This window comes from Betta splendens, chromosome 3, assembly GCF_900634795.4.
Source record: "Betta splendens chromosome 3, fBetSpl5.4, whole genome shotgun sequence".
NCBI classification, from domain to species: domain Eukaryota; kingdom Metazoa; phylum Chordata; class Actinopteri; order Anabantiformes; family Osphronemidae; genus Betta; species Betta splendens.
In genome coordinates, this window is record NC_040883.2 from 11,111,086 (window position 1) to 11,134,425 (window position 23,340).

Sequence of the window (23,340 nt, forward strand, 5' to 3'; positions counted from 1 at the left end):
TTATCCTGGCACATTGAGAGTGGTGCCGTTGCATGTTCATCACTATGATAAGATCAATCTACCCAACGGGGGCCTCAGCAACTTAGTAGGCAAACTTACAATTGCCAAACGTTACAGTGTCAGTAACAGTAAAGTTATTTTTTCAATGTTTAACTCATACAGTGGTATGAATTGAACAGATAAAAATGTACTACTGTAAAAATGCAGTGCAGTAGTGAAATGCGTCCCATTGCTGGAAGGCCTCCCAGTGTGCCAAAGAAAATGAATAAACCCAAACTACTAAGACGACTAAGAGCAAAAACGCAGCAACTTTACGGTTCGAAGAGTTTTGTCGAGGAGAGAAAACTTTGGACAAAGACAACTCAACATTTATCCCTAAAAGCAAGTAAGAATTTAACATTTGTACATAAACAGTTTGAGATGATTTCAAATATTAACCAAATTCAAGTCTTCACATTTAACAAGAAAAAAAGAAAAATCTTAAGATTAAGATTTCATCACTTAAAGCCAATTGGTGCAATTTAGTAGTTACTTTTGACATGAAGTATTGTCATTAGATATTTCAGCTTTCCACACTAGTAACATTTGTCAAGAGGGGACAAAAACAAGAACAAAAAGAAAAAAAACATGTCACAGTGATACATTACCATCCATCACTAGGACACAATACAGTGTTGGTTCTAATTACACAGATACAAATCTGTACAATGCGGAAATCTAATTCTGTACAAATGCAGTGCAGGGTTGAAATATGTTTCCCTGCTGGGAAGCCTGAGTAAAAATTGATAAATGCAAAGCCATAAGACTTTTACTTAGTTTTGCAGAGGAAACAAAACTTGGCAGAAAGGCGTTGTAACAGTCATGACATTTTGATGATGATGACTAAGACCACAGCCAAAATTACAAATTAAAAAAACAACACAAAAACAAAAAACTTTACTACACTTTTGAGTATTTCAGTTATCTTCAGGTCAACCACTGATCTTACATCATTAAAGCACTTCACATCCATGTACCTTGCCTGTCAATACACATAAGGGGAATCAATAATGTTGATCTCCACACACACACACACACACACACACACACACACACACACACACACACACACACACACACACACACACACACACACACACACACACACACACACACAAAATGGTGAATAGGTGACAAGAGAAATGTTTACACTGGGGTCAGGTCAGGTGTCAGAACATACAACATTCCAGCAGCACAGAACTTACTGGTTGTTGACACATTACAGTACATACAGACTGATAATACAGAGGGATTGACATCTGCAAGAGGCACCTTCATGTACATGGACTTCAGAAAAGGAAAACTATTAATGTAATATCTAAAAAAAAATTACAATTAACACTTACATGTCAGATATACATGAGAACAATGAAGTCATACTCACTACTTTGTCAGTGAATCGACTGTGGTTTCTGAGCGTACTTGAATCCCATATTTCTGGCAGTTGGACCTAGCCAAGAAACGAGGGCAGTCATTCCAGCATCCTTCGCGTCATTCCCAAGTGCTCATCACTGTCTCCAAGGACAGTCTTTTTCTGGGCCCGAGAACTGAGGGCTATGGTGAATAGAAATTTGTGTCCAAATGTCACATCGGAGGCCTCCAAGTCTGGAGAATACAAGTTCTCCTGTACTCCATTGTCTGTTGTTCTCAGTGAAAACCTCAGCATAGTTTTGTCACTATTAAAAAGGATGATCCAATGTTCAAACAGGTTTACATAGTTGGTCTGTTTCAATGCAGGTCTTCAACACTAGTCAAAGAAGAAAGAGCAAAGCGTTCGTCCAGACTTGGAGAGAACAAACAATTTGGCTTGATACTACTCTTGATACTTCGTCTCACCAACATGCTGGGGACATCAACTTAAATGTCAGTATAGTCTGAAATTGCATCCAGATGGCTTTAACCATATTATTAACAGTTGTCCATTGCCTCTTGTCGTCAGTGAAGACCTCAGCATCCTGATTGTGTCCTGCCACTATATGGGATAATCCAATGTTCACAGGTTTGCACAGTTTGTTCCCTCTGATGCAGTTTGTCAGCATTAGTCATGAAGAGGCATACAGTATATGTTGACCAAACCAGGACAACAGTCCAAGTCCTAAGACTTCATCTCATTTACTTTGAGGGTCCACTAAAATTTCTCCTCAGTCCAGTTGGAAATTAAGGCCTGTGACTCATGCCCCGATTCAGACTGCTGTATCTCAGTAACAAATGCATCAGCAGTTGTTGAACCTGGGGAACCTGGGGTTCAACAACCAGCATGTGGCCCAACTTTTCCAGGGAGACACTCCTTTGACCTGATTATTAAAAATCCAGGATGTCTGAATCCTAGCAAAAGGTAAATTTGTACTGCAGTTCTTCGCTTCATGTTCAGTTGTAATCAAACCCCCCATCAAGTTAAGGCAACAGTTCAAACACAGCTTTTTTTTATAAAAATTAAAAAAAACAAAACAATATGCAAAAGAAAACACCCTCAGCCTTCCTTGGCCCGTTCTGGCATCAACAGGCTGATCAGAGGATTAAAGTAGGACAGAGTACTGTATGCGAGAGAGTGCTTGGGTGGACATGTGCGCATTAGAGAGTAAGAGAAAGAGAAAGAGGGAAAAGGGGAGACAAAGCAAGTTTTGAATGGCAGCCAAAAATAAATAAAAATACACCTTTATTAATTCAACTTATTTGTAGACCTTTTGTAAATGGATGGGGAGCAAACGAGCATTATGAATGGAAAGCGCTGTGCGATTAATCCTTGGTGAAAGATGAAAGGAGAAGGGTTAGTAATGACGGCACAGCCAACCTACACCCACTCACTGCTTGGAGACCTTCCTGGTCTACTACGGCATTGGTACTCACCAAGAAGATGAAGAAAACTGGTGTCCTGGCTTTGATCGACCTGCTTTCCTTCAGGGGACTGATAAACCGCCGGGTTAAATGGTTTCATTATTTTTTTTATTCTTAGTTACTTTAAAGCTGTGTGACATAGGTGAGGTGTGATATCCTCTTCGTGTCGCCCCCTGCTGGTTTCCTCCTGTCACTTCCTGTCTGATCTGTTCTTTCAGTCAGTGGGTGGTGGCGGTCCACTTACTTGCGTTATATTTAGAGGTGGTTCTAATTTTATCTTTCATTCATTTTAAACATGACACAGTTTCTGTGCTGGCCTGGGGCCTGGACAAGGAGCTAACAAATGAAAACCACGCTGCAGACTATTTCTGGTTTTGGGGCTGTTTGTCCTTTTATTGGCCGACGTCCCGCATGCACTGCTTGGACAGCGGAAATCACTGAGCATCTGAGCAGAGTGAATGAAAAACCGCAGCGTTGACAGCTCGCGTCAAAGCAAGGAACACATGCAGGAAGCGTTGAGGCTCAGAGTGGAACGTGGGGCTTTCTCCAGGAAAAGGGCAGTACAGTGTAGCTGCTCGTGTACTTTTTCAGACAAGGACCTCTTCACTGGGAAACTTTTCAAAAAGGAGACAAGCTGGTCCTACAGATGCTTCCATCTGTTAATGGCCAGCTATGCGATGTCTTAATCAAACTGTGCATTAGTGCAGTGGTAGACTGATTAAACATTAATATGCTAAATATTCTGATGAGAACGTGCACTTCTGCATGTGCACATTCTGTACATATGCACGCAGCCTGAAGCACTCACACACGCTCACACACTCACTCAAATATCATCTCATTAATGGAAAGACAGTTCTGATGAGAACTCATCTGCATATTATTATCATCACGTTATTGCACTTTTCCAATCAGTTACTGAATTAGCATTTGGATTAAAACCCTTGCAATCATTCAGCGACCTTTCCAAAAACTGCGTTATGACGCGCCGCTAACGAACATATGCTACAAATGAATGTGCTTGATCTGATTGTTTCTGGGTTATGAGAGTTCGTGCTGAAGAGTACAGTATGTGGTCGCTGATTTCACTTTTGGAAAGTTGGGTTTGGTTTTCAAGTTTCATGTTAACCCAGTGTTTAGAAGGGTTTAACTGCTGAGTTGCTCTCAGTTCATTATTGTTCACACCTGAAGGCAAAAAAAAAAATCACGGTCTAAATAGTCCTTTGTGGATTTCAAACACAGGTGGGTTTCGCTTACATACACTGCAGCTGCGTCTGTTTTATTAACATGACCCGTGTTCCTCCATTGGAGGGCACACTTGAATAAGCAGTGGCAGTGGAAACCTCGGAGTGGAGGAGCTGGAGCCATTCTCCCAGACGCATTCCGGAGATTTGTAGCTCACCCCCACCTGGCGCAGCTCCCAGACGTCTCCTGGCATCGCCTTTAGTGTAAAGAACATTATGAAAAAATGCTTTCCCTTTGAATTATTATGTTTCAAACGACTGTTCTCTCACAAACATGTCATTATTAACTTTGACTCTTGCCATTGTCTGTCAGACCGTAGGCACGCTCCTCTGTGTGGCGGCTGTAACCTCAGTTCCTATTCTCAAACATCATTTCACCTCATTGCGCCGTATAAAGGTCACACTCTTGTCTTCTATGGGACAATACAGTCAAGGTACGTCTGTTGTCAAAACACCACGCTAGAATAAACCACAGTAAAGCTAAAAAACATCAGTTCAACACACAGTAATGTGTTTAGGAATGAGTGTTCACACTGTCTGGTGCTCAAGCAATGGCTCCGTCTCATAAATCTGGACCATTTGGCATCCCGGCTGCACACGCACAACAAACCAGCTCGCTATTACTACAGTAAGAACTGTGGCTCGGTTTGTTTGTTTGGTTTTGTTTCTAGCGTGGATGTGCTGAGCCAGTGGATCAGGACGCCGATAAACTGCTAGATATGAGTTGACCTCAGTTTTCCTGCCAGCTCAGAGGTGCTTTACAATAAAAAGGAGTTCTTCCTCATTGCCCTACATCATTTAATGCAGAGACAATTGGTTTCCGTAGGAACCTGAGTATGTGGCTGACTTTTTTCTTCACACCAGCATCCATCTCCGCCTGTTTCTCGCTTCTCTATCCATCCATCCACCTCACGGTCTGCCTCTTGTTAACCTCCTCCCTGCTTTTCTCTCACTCACAGTCATTCCTTGCACTTCTGCCTTTCTGGCCCTCTCCTGCCAGGCTCCATATTCCCTTTGATCTTCCTCTTGCTTGCCCCGTTAAGTTTAATTGAGCGACTCACAGATCGCTGTGTGATTGACACCAATGTGAACTGTCACTCAGGTGACGCACCACTTCACCTTATTCTGGATAATTGTGTGCACGTATATCAAACTCCATCAGAGATATGTGTGTTTATATAAACACCCCAAATTTGTATGCACTCACATGCACAACTGTGCGTGTGTGTATGTGTGAAAATGTCAGAGATCATGAGAGGAATTCAGCACATTAAAAAAGTGCAGCTCGCTAATTATGTTGCAGTGCATGTTCCCCTTCTCGCACCCTCTGTAGTTTCTGGCTATTTAGCAGCTCTTTGATCAGCAGATAGGGAGATGGTAGGTATGCTGGTTATGCTGGCTTCCCCTTCTGATGCACGGGTGGCTTCTCTGCACATTCTGCACACAGTGGGAGGCTGGGCTGTGAGAGCATATGTGTGTGAGAGGCACACAGGCAGCGTAGGTAGACAAATAAATAGTTTATGGTGTAAGGGAGGAAAAAATGAAAGTGAGAGTAAGAGATCAAGAGGGAGGAATTAGGAAGGGAGGGGGGCAGCATTTTGTCTTGAATGAAGGACTGAAAACAGCATTTCTGGCTGCCTCCTTCCTCTTGTTTATCCTGCGTGTGTGTACTTCTAAACATCGCCCACAGCCACTGCTGCTTCGCAGCCGAGTTATGATCTCCCAGCTTGTCAGAGACGGTTTCCCTCATCTGTCAATGAAGCTTTCTGCAGCAGAAAACAGCAGGCTGATTAAAAGAAAGCAGCCACCGTGCGTTGAGTCGCCACACGGCAAGCTGCGGCAGGTTATTTAGCGCAACACGCGGGGAGGATATTGACATTTGAGAATGAAGTGAAGTAATAGAAGTAATAAAGTCACACAACATCAGTTGTGTTCCCCTTCAGATAAAATTCCTTAGTTGTCTCATTTTACAAATATCAGTAAACAGCCTTAAATGTAGCTATAAGGTAAAACCGAGTCTCAATCGGCTGCTTGTTCTAATCAATAAGGCTGTTTTCGCTGTTGTCTGACTACATTGGTTTTCTGATATAATGTTCACAGCCGGTGAGACGGTGCTTGTCCTTTGGTCAATAAGAGGCAGCCTGCTGTCATCAGGATGGCACTAAGAAAGACTCGTTTATTGACCAGCGTGTTCCCATACGTCTCCCACACAATTCATCTGAAGCATGTTGTACTGAGGTTGTCTCCCATATTAGCAGTCATGAATCAGCTGTCCTTATTGGCAGATGAAGTAATGTACGAGAAGCTGGGAAATCAGCAGAGACTGCATCTATGACGGGATGTCATGAAATTGTAGGACTGTGACACGTATTGTAGGCTTATGATGCTCACAGGTATGTACTCACAGCTGCACAGCTCAGAGGCAGGTGGTAACATTTCAACAGCAAACAGACAGAGCATTATAATGTGCGGTTTGGAGTTCATATAGAGTTTGTTAAAGTACGAAAAAAAAGATCAAGAAACACGTCAAAATACACAAATGCTGCAGAGCTCAGGGTCGAAAGGAAATACACAAGTACTGCATAAACACCAGTGAAGCTGGAGGTGAGTGGAGGGGAGGGGGCACGTGGTGTCAGGACCCGGGGTTACTGTGAGAAGACAGGGATGTTAATAAGTTGTAACAGAGAAATAATTTAGAAAAAAAGTGCACTGTTAAGACTACTCCACCTTTTTTACCCCCGACTTAAACAGGACTGCGTGACGTTTCACTGATTATCCAGACTGGTGCCTCTTTGATGTGAGGCCATGGGAAAATGAATTTGGGAGCTTCCCTTGTGGCAGAAACTCTCTTTCAAGCACAGGCCTTCAAGGAGCAGCCGGTGTATCAAGGAACTTTTTCTTTGCATTTCTACTGGACTGAGATGCCGCCCCTCGGTGCGAGCAGCGAAGCCGCCAGAATGTCCCGAACCGTATCTATCAGCGAATAACAGAGAGGTCAGGAGATTGCCGGTGTAATCCGTCATGCCGGATCCCAAAGAGAATGCCGGATCCGCATACATGGCACAGATAACCTACATGATAAGGAACCCACTCAACATGCGATTACAGTACTGCTGGTATCATCAGCGAGCTGGATGTTTGATCCAGTGCATAATTAATTCCTTACGTTCTGGTGTTTATTGCAGGGGAGGGAGATGGGGTATACAGTATGGAAGGAGAGGGGCTCCGTCTTTGAAGTGCTGTTTGGCAAATCTCTAGAGGACCAGCAAGCCCGAGGCTGGACTCAGGCTGTGGGGAGAGAAGCAACAACTGCTTTCCCACTGCAGAACTCAAACTGGTTCTACGATGCACTTAGAAGCCATTATTATCTGTTTATGTGATACAAAACAGAAAGAAACAGAAACGACGGGGTGTTTGTTGTGACTGAGACTAAATGGCAATAACAACTAAGCCTTTGCTGCTGTTGCTTGGCCCCTGCACTGTCCCACAGGCTCTCAGCAACACTAAGAAACAAGTTTCCACAGTCCTCTGCGGTGCAGCCCTCCCTCTGCCCAACCAGCTAATGAGCTATCAGCTATCTATCTTCATTCCACCCAGGGCGCACTCGTCCTTCCCCGCAGACAGGAGCTGCTTCTTGGCTGGTCTTGCCAAGGGGAATCCAAACCTCCTGGCTCTGAAGTGAAGTGTTGCATTTTTCTGAAAGTCGTTTTAAGGTGAAGCTGTATTTCTGTTGTCAGTGCCACTAATGCTGGTGAATATCAACTTCCCGTTCCCGAGGTAAACGGTGGTAAACACTCCAAATGTTGTGTTTATGCACAAATAGCAGGCTGGTTTGATGAAGTACATGCAAGTTATAGTATTAACATTCATCCTAATTACTGTGATAATTATAGGTTATAGGTTTGGTTTTAACAAGATAAAAGCAAGTCCTATGTATTTGGTTTCATAGCATTCTCCTTCACTTGTGTGTTATTTTTTAGTTAGTGACTGGAGAGCGAGGGCTGGATGGAGAACAGGGACCGGATCCTGAATCTCCTGCTAAAGCTTAAGTTGCCGTTTTTGTAGATTTAAGCAATTTCCCATCTTTTTTTAGGTTTCTAAGTAATGACAGCAATCAAGTGAAAATAGTGCACTTAGAATCTGGTAAATTATGGATAGTTCTCAGTCTTTACTTTCTTGTCCGTGCTACAGATAAGATAGATTCAGTGTTTTCCAGCTCAAACCTGCTACTTTCCGCTTTCCTTCCTGCAAACTGTCAGCGATCTGGGCTTTCTGGTTGTAGGAATAGTTTGCATGGATTATACCATGTTAGCTGGGGTGATCCTCAAGAACAAACCGCATCAATTTCTATTCATCAACTGTAACTGGCTAGTCACCATGTATTGTATTTACTATTACCATGTTTGTGTGTTTATGGCTTTCCATGTTAAACAGAGACCGATACGATAGAGTTTCTTTTAAACCCCCCCCCCCACGCACCCCCCGTTTCCGCGGCAGTGGTTCTTCCTCAGCTCCAGCTGATCGGCCCAGGATTCCCCGGTGGCTGCCCGTCGCTGGCTTTGACGTCTCCGGCGTCTTAACGTCGATTTTAGCCGGTTTACTCCAACATAATCGGTGGCCGCTCGTGTCGGCAGGGAGCCCCCCGTGTCGTGAAACTCTTACCGATAGCGCGGCCGGGTTATTGGCCCGCTCGACCAGCCCCGGGGACCCACACGCGAATACGAGGCCCTCGCTCCATCCCCGGATTCACCTGCTACGCGGAGAGCCTCGCACGGAGCGTCGACATGGGGGACACGGGGAGCGAAGGCAGCAAGCCTCCGAGCAACGTCAACGTTATACCGCCGCGTTGCCCCTGTGGCTTTTGGGGGTAAGACGAAAACACTCCTCCGATATAACGTTTCCCTTTCAGGTCCTCTCTCTCTCTCTCTCTCTGGCGACAGCTAGCTAGGCTGCTAGCCGTTAGCGTTAGCAGCTCAGGCAGGGATGAGCCTATTACCCCCTCCCCATTGTTTTGTAGCATTAGCTGCTTGCTAACCCCAGCAGGGCTAATACTGTCCTAATAAACGATAATCATAACTTAAACAGCTGCTGTAAAGATGCAGATATAAAGTAATAAAGCGGAGTTCAGTGGAAACAGGCAGTGGAGGTTTTATCAGCCCACCTTTGTGTGCGTTTAGGGGTTTTGCCTCATGAGTAGGCTGCACGTTATCTAGTAACTTTGCCCAGTTTAACGGCTGCGTGGCCTGTGAGTGTTGGGTGGGAGCTTCTGTTATCAGCCAACACTGTTAAGGTCGGCTAAATATTTGCTAGTATCACTAGTCATGGTAGTTGTGCATACAAGGAGTTTGAAACTTGATTGTGGTGGCTGTAGCAGCAAAGCAAGGCAGCACAGATCAGTCAATTTACACGGTTTAATTTGTAATTATTTGAATGGAGAGTTACTAAACATTGTGTGTACTAAAATATATATTTTAAATGGCTGTACTCACTCAACTTACTGAATTTATTTATTTTTTCTTTTTAATGTGTCTGGGACAGATGCCTTATTGTGCTCAAGTTCACAGGTTCTACAGTTTGAGAAGTCGTTTGTTCGGACAGAAAAAGACATTTATGACCAGTGCCGGTCAGCGGGTTTTCATTTAGTTCTTTTCCTTGAGCATTAGCAAAGTTCGAGACTCCTTTCTCAGGCGGCAGTGATGACCCGAGTGCAGGGCTTCCAACAAAACAAAACCAGGGCATTTGTGCCCCTTCTTTAATATATAAAATGTCCTTCACCGAGATTCGAACAGTGCAGAGTACATACATTTAGACACAGCAACAAAGCTGGACATGATCAACAGATACTTTCACCATTTAGTTTTTAGCCACTACTGTTGTACTTGCTGTAATATTGGACTCACTTGTGTTTTAGATGATGATTAGAGCTGTGTCCACCTCAGGAGGAATTTATTTCCTTTTGAGCAGCACAGTGTGAAACTGGAGCCAAGTTCTTGTTTCTCAGTCTGAACTAATTTCAGTCTGCAAAATGCTCAGTGCAGCATGTCAAAGGTAGATTTGTGTTCATTGTGCTAGTTTGTGAATCTGATGCTCTGTGGCTCATAAACAATAATCACGTGTGACATTTAACAAGAGTCAAATGAATCCTTGCATTTTGTTTTTTACCCTGGAGAACAGCAGGTTGATTACCTCAAAGGAAAAGAGGAAACCTCATTCATTTAGAAGTTGGTTGCCAATGTGGTGTCACAGGTGTTTGAGCTTAATTTGCTTTGTCAGGTTATTTTTTTTAATTGCAGGATTCTGTTTTTACTGCAGCTCAGATGTGTCATGCCTGTCACTGATGAGCTTAATCGTTTAATCATTAGTTTGTGTTTGTTACATTCCTTCTGCCTTAGTTGTGTTTGTGTGGCTGGAAGTCCTTGTAAAGGTTGTCGAGTGCAGCTCAACTGGGACGTGTCTCACATAGCAAGAAAGCACTCTCATATCTCGGTCATGTCTAAACAAGGGCTTGTGGTGAAGTACGTCTTTGAATGTGTGCACATGTTTTTAAATTGCAGAATTTACATATAAACAGCGTGGACATGATATAACATGATATACATATACGTGATATAACCTTTGTGTGCTGTTATGATGATGTCAACTGGTTGAAGGGGATCGTGTGTCTGTGTGTCTGTGTGTGTGTCTGTGTACACTGTATAAATGCCCAAAGTGTGCCCAAAGGACATCAACACATTGATGTCCTGTTTGAGTAAATCACATTATACATGATAAAAACCTTAATTCCTAAAGAAATGATTTTGTATTAGCAAAAATTATGCTTAACCCTGAACGGAATTGAAGGTTCCTGTTGCCAAGAGTGAAGAGATTTGCTGGATTAGTCAAGTAATTGCTTATTCAGTTGGCCTCATAATTAGCCCTACATTACTGCTCACAACAAACCTTTAGATCAGTGGAAGTATTAAACAGTGACTGACAGAGTAGAGGGAGTGTTGGCTTTTGACTGACAGGTTTTACAGTTCAGGCCAGAAAAATGACGCGTACAGCTGCATGAGACCTGTTCATGTTACTGACACTTACACATTTCACTCTTCATGAGACACTATGGTGCTTTCACAATATAGCACAAATCCAGTCTCCTTTGTGAGAGACAGGACGCCTATAACCATGTGGAGTGTTTACTGAATTTGCTGAAATTTTAATGTCAAGATTAGTAAATGTGTAAAATAATTCACTGCCATATGCTGAGAAGGCCCAAAGCTGTTGAGGTTTCAGAAACTCTGCCAAATTGAATCCTTAACCTTTCAGATTCTTTTAGCCTGAAAAATCTATTAGTCCTGCTCATTTCCAATTTAGCACAAATATTAGATCTCTCTGTAGTGTGAAGTCAAAAAAGGCCCAGTATCGCTGTTTGCATTCTATTAACACACATGCATCTTTATTTGTTATTCTTTATTTTCACAGTTGCATCAGTAACACTTAACTTTACTTCCCTGGAAACTGTTACCACCCAATCGTGCCTTTGCTCTCTTGTGTCACTCAAACTGAATCACCACGGCAACGGAGCCCATCTTTATCTGAGGTTCACGTATCACACGTTCTCATTAGTAACAGCGTTGGGCCAACTATGAAATCGACTAATTGTGTGCACCCTGTTTCAACTTCATTCAGCCTAACAAGCATGCAGGAGCTGCTTTGTTGAGTGTTTTTCCCCTCGGTATTTCTCACCCCCTTAGTTCCCTAATTAATCTGTGATTTTGATTACCTCTGATGTGTTATGGTTGACAACAGGATATGACTTGCTGTTCACTCATCATTGGCTTCCTCCCCGCCTGTGTCATATGAGGTTTTTCCTCTATCCGTATTTCTTGCTTCCTCTTTCCCTATTTTTATACCCGAGACCGTGCAGCAGCAGACTGACAGACAAACCTCAGGTTGACTGCAGCTGACCCTACATTTAGAAATGAGGACAAAGGTGTGCAACCAAGCGCCCAAAATAAATAGAATGTGACTGATAGCAGTGACCGTCACGCTGAGTGCACAGACAGTAAGGATGAGGACTAGAGAGGAAATGAGAGGAGGCCTCTCAGGAAAGTCAAAGCCATCTGTTGTGATGGAGTTGTGCTGCTGAACAACGCAGGGCATCACGGATCAGCCCTAAACTGTGTTTTCATGTCTAATTTTCTGTTTTAATTACTTAGTATTGTTGAGTGGGTTTCAAGCGTATAGGAAAAGATCTAATGAGTTCCACCTCAGCTGATGCCGCCACTCAGACCATGGTGTGGCAGCTGTGGGTTCAGTGAATTATTTAACCTCACAGCTCATTTAAATTCGTCTTTACTAAAATCTCAGATGAGCAAGTCTCACAGCCTGGAGGCTAGGACGTATAGGAAACACGTGATGCTTCTGAATCCAACTTCATGTATTTTATGAGCTGGTCTTCCACAAGCTGTTCAAATAACACTGGCAACTTCTCTGTCTGCTCTTTTCCTCAGGTCCAGCAAAACTATGAATCTGTGCTCTAAATGTTTTGCAGGTGGGTCCTCTTACTGTGCTCTCCCATTTTTATTGGTAGGAGCATAGTAACCATAGCATAGCTTGGGTTGTTCCTGTCTTTAGTCTTACTTTAGAACTATTTAAGTCACCAGAAATGCATCGACACCTCACTTAACCTCTTCATAACCCAAGGCCAGTTAAAGCAATCTGAAACATTTCATTAATGTTTTTATAGATGTTCAAAAGAAACAGTCAGACGGTGACTGTAGCCAAAAGGCCCCCTCCAGCTCCAGCAGCATCCAGGAAGGCATCTTCTGTAATGAAGCCAGCGGCAGCATTAGTCAGTCCCTGATCTCAATGCCTAATGCGTCGGAAGACTCTTCTCCAGGAGAGGAGGGCGTGACGTCTCTACCTGCTCAGGACGGTAAGGCAGCAGTAACCGCTTGACGCTTGTCTTTTGGCTTCAGGCTGTAGTTCACTAAAAGGTGCACGTTCACTACCTGTGGAGCCGTCCCTATCTGAAATGGCAGAGCTGCTCTCGGGCTATGTAACGTGGTCGGCTTGGCTTGACATGCTTGCCCTACAACTTTAAGTCATGTGTGTGTAATGGGCTGCAAATTCAGAAGTGTGCTCGCTACAGAAGCCCTTCAGCTACTCGTCCAAAGCAAAGTAGGAAGAAGAAAGCTTTCTGCAGTGCCCTGCCCTGGCTATATTTGTCCTCATGGCACAGATAGAGAGAATGATAGGAAAGGGTATCTATTCAGAAGTGAAGGTTTTAAGAGGACACCTGCAATTGCCAGGGCATCTGTCATCACTATACAGTGACAAGGTTATTTGCAGAGGCAGAGCCAGGAAAGGACAATAAAGCGTCTACCTGTGTGTGTGGAGCTCACACTAACCCAGTCCTGTGTTACAGCTGGGATGTGCAGGCTAATGGAGAACACAGTCCTTTACTTTTAGTGATGGTTATTACTACATACTCCATGCATGTAAGTGCATGCATTGTAGGACTTTCATCAATGATTTTTTTGTTTACTGTTGAATTACTTATATATGAATTGGTTTTTGTGTCAGTAACTGGCTTACAGGAGGAAACTAATTCATTTTTTTGTTCCCTTCTCTCTACTCCCTATAGCGCTCTCAGATGTTTCCAGCACAGACCCTGTCTTCAGCTCATTCTCCACTCCCACCAAACGCGCCTTTGAATCAGGTACGTGCCGGGTCCAGCAGCACAGGGTCCGCTGTGGGGTTCAGTGTGCCAGGGTCACGACTGCTTAAGGGGCTGCATCGCATTGATCCACATGGTCCTGGTTAATTGTTCTTCCTGGGGAAACAGCAAAGGGAAGGTTATGGGGAGGTGCATAGAGCGTGCACATATAAAGTCGATACAGTGGATACTGGATTAGATATTCGCTACAGATACTGTATACATACAATGCTTAGCAGCGCCACAAATCGATAGCTGGGTTTTACTATAGGACTCGGTTTGAGATGGCCTTTTTTGGCAGATGCATGATGTCAGTCATGTCAAAGTGGTTGGTTTGAAGCAGTGCAGACTGTGCCAGTGTAGGTTTCTGTTCTTTAGGGTGAACCCGGCATCATTTAAACGTTTTGCTCCGGCGGACTTGATGTTTCTCTCTTCAGTTCAGCCTGGATACACCTTGGCGTTACCAGTCTTTGCAGTTTTACCACAGCACTCACCTTATCGTATAAATAATTGCGCTTCTCAAAGCCTCCTTGTCTTTTTAGCAAAAAACAAAACTTGCGAGTTGTTGACGGTTATTAAATGTGACTTTCCAGCCGCTGTAAATTGGCTGCAGAGGTTTATGGGATAACAGGAGGCAGCGAGGAAGACGCATGCACAGACACTCATACTTACACGTGCGTCGGGATCGATGGGGCAGGCTGGGGGGGGATCTGGCTGCTGAGCTTGGCCTAGTTCTCAGAGATTTATTGAGTGCTGATCTGCATTCGGACGGACCGGAGAAAAAGTCCACAGGATTGATGAGAAGAGCCGAGTTGAGATTCCAGCCAACTGGTGAGAACTCGCTCTTCTCTGTCTGGTGCTGCGTCTAAAGCTTGGAGGACCATTTAATATCCAAAGCATATTTATCTCTTTCATTCAGGAGGAATTTTGTTCTCTTTCTGTTACAGACCTCACTAAATGTATGAGTATATGTAATAAATGAAAGTTGTTTTGCAACCCATTACAGGAGGTCTGCTGCTTGGAAGATGAATGCACTTTGGATTATTATGTAGATCTCAGAGCAATGAGGGGGAGAAGCCCTTGGCTGGATTGGAAGTCCAGTTATTTAAAACAATTTCCAACAAGTTGCTTAACTGTTGGGTGATTTGCCAGCATGTCGTTTTGTAAAATTTTGTAAAATGTTAGAGACTCTCAATTGTTTACCGTTGACGAATCTGAGCATTTGATGGAGCTGTGCTGTGATGCGGTTGGGAGGCACAGTAACTGCAGCTAACGAGTCCCTGTGCTTTTATGTGCCTGCAGGCTCGGAGTCAGAAAGCGACGTCTCGCCCGAGAAGCGAGCGAGATTGGGTGACGCGCCCGAGGAGTCTTCATCGTCCTCTTCGTCTGCCTCGTCGTCATCCTCGTCTCGCGGCTGTAAACAGCGGAGCCGCAAGCGTTGCCATCGCTGCCAAACAAAACTGGAACTGGTACAGCAGGAACTGGGTTCCTGTCGCTGTGGTACGTCCACATCCACCACGTGACCCTTCACAGCAGAGCAGGCACATTAAGCAGCGGTTATTAGAAACGAGTGAGCGCCGCTTAACCAGGTCATGGTACTGTGCTTCTACAGCACCTGTGTCGATGGCTGGGCTAGTGCTCGCCTTGGGGGGCCATTACTGAAAGCCTGAATGTTCACATTGCACATAAAACATAAACCAATTACCACCAACACTAATGCCGTTTAAACCAATACTTGGCTTGCTAATCAACTTGTTTGCATACAAATTAAAGTACTTAAAAAGTCACAGCTCTTCACTGCTCACAGACCATCTGCTGAAACCCTTGCAATCATTTCTAAATTGGAAATTGACTTCCCCCTTTTTTTCCATGAGGCTTCTTAATGCAGGGACCATCCATCCCTAATAGTCCGACGCTTACTATGAAAACATGCTTTTTACAGACTGAAAGGGGAAATGGGGGCAATTATAGTGATTTCTGACTATTGCAGTAATTGCAGATTACTTTGCTAATGGTGCCGCAGAATGTTCCACAGTGTAAGCCAAGACGGTGAGATAATGAGTTGAAAGCATGAACGCTTTTCAGATATAAATGGGCACGAAAAAATAGCTCAAGCGGAGCATCAGATCCAATGTTGTCACACTCCACAGACTTTGGATGTTTGTCCTATGAGTTACTGGACTAACACAGAGTGAAAATACAAATTACAAACGTGACTGCTGCTCATTCTTCTGCTCCAACACCTTCAAATGTGGAATGAAGAGCCACTGCTTTACCAGTAGCCAGTAAGTTAATGACTTCTAACTGAGGTTTAGAGGGATTAACAAGTAACCAGGCTAATCTGTTATCATTCATTTAGATTTAGAAGAGCGGTGGCTTTTTGAACCCTGTGGCACCGATGGAGAAACTGCCTATATAAGTGGCCTTTTAATGAACTGGTGATTTTAATAGCAAGTCAGTACTGTACGTGTGGGAGATTGTTCAATGAATATTTTTTTTTACCTAAAACTAAAATAATATTTTATTACACCTATGAATCAGATCATATTACACAAAAGCTCCAGACTCATCTTAAAGGTGCACGTTCAGCGTGGACACGAAGACAACCTGGCGCTTCAGAGTCAAAGTCTACCCATTGGACAGTAACAGCTATTCATGGTATAATCTGATCAGTCTGTGAAATCCTTTCTTTCTACTCTGCTGCTAGTTTTTCATAGAATGAGCTTTAAAGGGCGACGCTTTCATCCCAGTGACTACCTGACTTTGTGCTATAATTGTGGTTGCAGCATAATTATAACAAAATCAAGTGCTTATGGTTTTAATACATTTCTCGTTAATTATGATAATTATGGAAATTCTAAAATATGCAGTTCATCAGACGGCTGCAGGCTCCTCTAAGGCTGAGTTGAACACAACGATTGCAACTACAATCGCATAGCAACCGGTTGTCAAAGCGAGCTTCTAATCACCGCTGGTTGAATGCCAGAGGTGTTATTATTTCTATTAATGAATGAATGTGAGACTATTTGAGCTAACGAGCTTCTGAGCTTAATGAGCCTCTTACAGCGGCGGGCCCTTTTGTAGAGGGTGCTACAGCAGACAGAGAGATGAGGGTTGTCTGTCTTCACTAAATGGAGTAAAAGCGGAATCTGGGGAGCAGGAAGCACGACTGTTAATATTTAAGCTGCATCACGTTGACAGTGGCTCCATAGGTTTTAGTGTAACCGCTCTGTCCCCTCTCCAGGTTACGTCTTCTGTATGCTGCATCGGCTCCCGGAGCAGCACGAGTGTCTGTTCGACCACCTGGGCCGGGGCCGTCAGGAGGCCGTGCTGAAGATGGTCAAGCTGGACCGCAAGGTGGGCCGCTCCTGCCAGCGCATCGGTGAGGAGTGCTCCTGAAGCGCCTCCGTGTTCAGATGGCATCTTGGCACAAACAGGGATTTGATTTTTCTGTTTCCTCTCATTTTTGTTTTTTGAGGATGTTGGATACAAACCTCCAGCTCTTTCTTAAATTATGCTCGCTGTCACTGTAGTCCGTGTCCCGGTGGGTTCTGCTTCTGTTGGCTGCATCATATCCCTGCTGCTAAGATGCCATTTGGAAAAGCCAAGCCAGGAACGTCCGAGTTCATGAAATAAACAGTTTCTTCAGGATTTTGCTAGCTCCTGACTACACCAGTGTGAGTGGACAGAGAAAGGGAGGAAATGTTTGTCCTGGACGCTAGACTTTACCTCACAACAGAAAAAGGCAAAGAATGAGGAGGTGGTTTCCCTTCGTGTAGACTGTTGCTTTGGCACCTTTTATGGACCGTGCTCTTTACCTCAGAATCAGACAGAGCTGCTCTCTACTCTGCGCCAAGCCTAAACTTCTTGTAGACCACCAATCTAGCCAGCCTCCGTTTCTATCAGTGTCTTACCCCTCAGCCGTCCATCACCTCTGCCCCGACCGACCCCTCAATAAAAAGCAGATGCCTGTCAATTATCCACCTCAGGATATCGAAGCCCAATCTTCACTCGGATCGTTGTCTTTTCCGCTGCAGGACACTTTTTCCTCTTTTTGTTTTGGGATTGCTGATTTTTGCCATTTTGACGATGAAGCTGGGGTCGTACTGTGTCTCCCAGTTCAGAACTTGCAGCATTCATGCTGACAGCTTGTCCCTAGACTGCGCACACATTTGTTTCTAATGTTGGGAAGTGACTGATCCAGATGTAACTGTTGAGGATTTTCTCCGTCTTCCTCTTTTTGTCAATATCTCTCTCTCTCTCTTCTACAACTCATTGTTCAGGAGGACACGGTGGACATTTAAAATAGACTTGTGCTGATGACTGGACCTGGAGTGTCTGCATTGTTCGTGTCCTCACATTGTTATACTTTTACAAATACACGCAATGTTCCGTGTTCTCATTTGTTATTCACGTGGAGCACAAACAGACGTTTAGGTTTGGACTGAAGGAGAGATGGCTGAGCATCACTCCCAGGGTTCCTGTTTGGGTCTGTGTTGGCTTTTCAGGTCTCTCATATTGTCTTAGACCTTCCGTAAGGTCATTTTTGTCACTAACTTTAAATCAAAACTTAATATTATTTAGTTTCATTGTTCTCCCCCCCACTTTAATGTCCCTATTTCCCTCAGCGTCTACCATGATGAGCTCACATGCGTCCTCCTCCTGCCTCAGACGTTCCTTTTCTCATCTCTATTGATTGCTCTATTTTTCCTTATTTTGTTCTCTCTCTCCCTCTCTCCCTCTCTCTCTCTCACTCTCTCTCTCACTCTCTCTCTCTCTCTATCGCTCCCTCTCGCTTTGTCTGTGACCCTCTTACTTGTTTTGCTGTAGATTAGGGAAGAAGCTGGGATGAGCAGAATGAACGATAAGATCAGCAGATGCTTACTTCCCAAACATTTTCTTTGTCAAAGATATGAACAGATAATGTATAATGAATGAATGAATGAATATTCTGTATCTTAAAAGACATTTAACCTCGCCTGTGTTTCTGATTTATCCATACTTTAGTGCAGAGCTTTTTTTGGTTGTAATGTGATATAAAAATGGGAAGATGATCGTAAAAAAAATCTTTTGTTTCCATTGCTCTCTTCGCTTTCCCTTCACATTATTTTCCTTTACTTTAAAGAATAAACTGGATTAGACCAAACATGGACACCTCTCCTGTCCTTATTGATGGAATCAATCAAAAGGTGAATTTAGCTTTAGGAGAATTAAGCTGTGTTTTTTTTCTCTTTCTCATCTAATTTGATTAGGTTCTTTGAGTTAGGGTGAACCTCTACTTCTTTTGTATTCTGTTTGCATGAGGTGATTTGGGTAAGAAATCCTTCTGCATCATGCTGCTGGCGCTCTGCCATGCCCTGACATCCTGCCAGCTTTCAGAGATCTAAGCAGCTGTTTACGTTCACACAGGGACACTAAAAAGCATCTCTCATTTACTCAACGTGTGTGTGTGTGTGTGTGTGTGTGTGTGTGTGTGTGTGTGTGTGTGTGTGTGTGTGTGTGTGTGTGTGTGTGTGTGTGTGTGTGTGTGTGTGTGTGTGTGTGTGTGTACATGTATACAGACTAATAGAGAATTTTAGCTAAAGAGCCTCCTGATGGCAGCGATGAGTCTCATGGGCCTGTTGTGCTAATTAACGCTGGTAAAAAAAAAAGCGAACGTATGTAGCAGTGATCAAACGCCGTCCTCACGTGTTGAAGCTGGCTGCCAGCCTGAGTGTAGTCGCTCACACTAACAGTGCTACGTGCTACACCAGGGGCGTCCAACCCTGGTCCTGGAGAGCTACTGTCCTGCTGGTTTTCCAGTGCTCCCTGCTGATTACCTTGATCAGGTGTGTCACTTAGCTACTGATAAACACCCCTCCTCTCTCCTGCTCAGCACTTTGTTACAGCAGACATGTCAATCTATGTCTGACTGTTGATTCCTTTGAAAAATCCTGTTGTTTATCCCGGATGAGCCGCCAATACGTTAAGACCCTGGCTCACAGGAAGCAACATCGAAAGAAACAGATGGACTCTGACCAACAGGACTTATTAAAGGTACCAGATACCATAGATTAACATGGCATAACATAAATATATATCGCTGAGGCCACAGTGGGTCATGGAGTGTGTGATTCTAAGATTTTGGTCCCATTTTCAAAATATTAGGACCATGCTGTGATGCGACCCCAGCAACCGCTGTGATCTCAATAATAAACGCGTACCTGATAAAGTGGTCAGCGATGTCTGTTTGCCGTGGTTGTCGGTGCCTGTGCTTTCCCCTGATTCTACCCTGACACACAGGATGAAGCACGGCGGCGAGGGGCTGTGTGGGATGTGTGTCAGCTGGAGCCTGTGGGAGACGGAGGGTCACCTGGTGACGAGCAGCGGCGCTGGTGCTCACTTTGACTGGCTGCCGTCATGGTCCTCGTTGTTTTGGGGAGGCCTGCAGGAGCCACATGCTCCGTCCCCTCTCTCTTCTCAGCTGTGACTTTCTCTCTGCCTCTCTCGATCTCTCCTGGAGCCGCTCGTTTGCACTGCACAAGTGTGACTGAAGCGCTGATGTGCTCCTTCCTGCTTTGACTCTGCTCTGAGAGGGGCGTCCACCGAACATCAACTGTCCTGACCCAGTGTAACGCTGTTATTAGTCAGTGTGTAATTGCATCTGATGCATCACTTCCACTTAGGCAGACATGATGATGCTGCAGCCTGATTGACTGTGTAATACAAATAAAACATGGAGAACTGACCTCAGCTGTATGTACAGTATAATCAAATACTCCTAATAAGTAAACCAGATTTGTCAAATTATAGTTGGTCTCTCTCTTTCTCTCTTTCTCTCTCTCTTTCTATCTATCTATCTATCTATCTATCTATCTATCTATCTATCTATCTATCTATCTATCTATCTATCTATCTATCTATCTATCTATCTATCTATCTATCTATCTATCTATCTACAAACATACGCATACATGCATACAGTGATGAGGGTTCTAGACACGGGGTGAATTAGGACAGTGATGAACTTTAAACGATGCTGCACTAGAAGCAGGTATTGACCACACAAGAAGAAAAGCCAGTGAAGCAGGCGAGTCTACTAATTAGTCCTACGGCTGGTGAACAAACGATGCATTCCATGACCGCTAACCCTGTCTGAAAGCGCGCGTGCACCAACCGCCAGCTTAGCACAGGTACGAGACCTGTGGCTCTGTTTCTTTCTTTCCTCGCTGCAGCCGATTCCACACTAACACATCGTTACCAACCGTTCTGTGGGATGAAGCAGACGTCTGACGGGCAGCGGGCGGAGCTGGTGACCAGTTAGTGGGAGCAGCGTAGCACACTGGGCGAGCACCCGCATGTCCAGCAGGAGGATGAAGAGACATCCACTAAAGCTGCGCTCACTGCTAACACTAAAGTCTCCTGCAGAAATCTGTGTGCTTTAAATCAGATGCACCAGCATTCAGTCCTGCTGCGCTTTTACTGGCAAGAGTCATTGCTTAAACGATGTCCTTTAATATTCTCTGAAAGTAATTCTATACCCAGAGACACAGAGTATAATCCCTCCTCTACCATAGCTAATGAGTCCGGGGCCATTCGTTACCATTTTTAACGCACAAACCCACACTCTGCTGCAGAACAATCAAACAGACGAGCTGCTGACATTTGGTCAGCTTTAAGAGGAAATTAGCGGCGGCGGCAGAAGATCCACTCCAGCGTGGCCATTACTCTCTGCTGGGCTGAGCTCTCCTTCTAAACTGCATGTGACCTTTCAGCAGAACGCTGACTGGACACTTCTCCCCAGACTTCAGCAGAGGGAGAAGCGGAGGGAAGAAGACTGATGACAGCGGTGCAGTCTGTTACAGGTGAGTGGACGGGAAGTGTCTTAACTTTACATTAGGTAAATGTGAGCCACTCAACAGAGTTTTTACTGCCTTCAGAACATGGAACATTGAGGAGCAGGATGCTAAATTAATGCCACTCAACTGCTACTCAATAAACCTAGTGTATTATTTGTGTCATTGTTCGGCCTCTTCCTCGGTTCTCTTCATAGGAGCCGATCCCTCCTCCTCCTCCTCCTCCTCCTCCTCAGGTGGCGTTGACGTATTTTTCACCTTGTTGACCTTCGTCTCTGCGTCGCAGCGCTCGCCTTCTTTCTGATGTTCTGCTCTACTTCAGTCGCCGGCGCTCAGTCTGTCTCCCGGACCCAGAGGTTAAAAAGAGCTGAATCCAGTTTGGACTGAAGTAGCAGTTTTGACAGCTGCAGCATAATAAGCAGTAAAACATTGTGCCGACTTCATGCTTCAGCCTGTTTTAAGGACACATCAACGTTTTATGACAAAATGTAAACGGATTGTTTTTGTCCAATTCATGTAGTGTTTACAAAATACTATGTATTACAAACCAGTATTATTACACGCTGTGCACATTTAGGTCTGGAAGTTGTCACAAGCTTTCAGCTCGTGTTCATTAAAGCCTCCTGAGTCTTAGTTCCTGATGAATTTAAGCTCTGTGATCTGAGGACTGCTGCTCCTGCCTCATGCAGCAAACGTTCCCACGGCCTCTGAAGACGGATCCATTCATGGACGCTACCATGAGGGAGGTGCTGTGTGTTGGTTTAGATCTGAACCACAGAGGAGCTTTGCTGGTTTATTGCTAACAAACCAATTCCTGCTCTGAATCTTCACAAACTACGACAACCAGCTTTCAACCTGTCCAGAATGTCGTCGTCATGACAACCAACACATCACTTAGGTAAAGCACATGCATTACTGTGTTCAGACCACCTGCAGTGATATCAACACTGAAACTCCACCTCCAGTTTTTGCTCCACTGGTATTTTACTGGTTTGCGCCAAGTCACAACCATCAAACTATATATTTATGCTGATCTATCAAAAAAACAACCTGCTCATAGGATGAGAAGCTTTTTGTGAAGCCAAACCAAAGAAAATTCCCATTTACTTTTACAAAGGAAAGCAACTCAGCCAAACTGTAATGCCACTCAGACACTGCTGCATCGTGTCAAGAGCACTTCAGCATCAGTTCAAGCTCAAAGGCGTCCATTTGCCACCATCTCACCTTCCTGCGACCACACACACACACACACACACATACATACACACACACACCACGATGAGCCACAGGAGGCGCGTACATGCTTTATCAATCACAGCAGAGACCTTCAGCCCATTCTCTTCACTTTCTCTCCCACGTGGGACCAAACGGACTCACCCTCAATCAGGAGCGCAGGTCACACGATGAACCCAGAGGAGCATGTGTACATTTACTGTGTGTCACCGTATGTAGCTGCTGCTCTTGTGTGTCTGTACCATGTAGTAAATGTCAGTCTGGATGAGCTTTGGGATGATTTACTGGTTCCACTTCCAGAGAGTTTTCACTTTCACGTGTACAGGTTTACACTCAGAGACTCACACACGGAGAGAGACACACATATAAGTCTTTGAAACTATACTATATATATACTGTATATGTTGTTGACGTTTTGACGCTGTATGAGACCATCTTATGTTAATATCACTCC

At 44.3% G+C, this 23,340-nt stretch overlaps 1 protein-coding gene across 1 annotated transcript; it reads left to right on the forward strand.

Annotated features, from left to right (window-relative positions):
- Window positions 1-8,644: 8,644 nt before the first annotated feature.
- LOC114852469 (AN1-type zinc finger protein 3-like) lies at window positions 8,645-18,970 on the forward strand. Its single transcript, XM_029144873.3, has 6 exons — window positions 8,645-8,985; window positions 12,611-12,651; window positions 12,847-13,035; window positions 13,747-13,821; window positions 15,121-15,318; window positions 17,063-18,970. Exons 1-6 carry the CDS (start codon window positions 8,903-8,905, stop codon window positions 17,215-17,217), a joined length of 741 nt encoding a protein of 246 aa, XP_029000706.1. The 5' UTR covers window positions 8,645-8,902; the 3' UTR covers window positions 17,218-18,970.
- The last annotated feature ends 4,370 nt before the right edge of the window (window positions 18,971-23,340 follow it).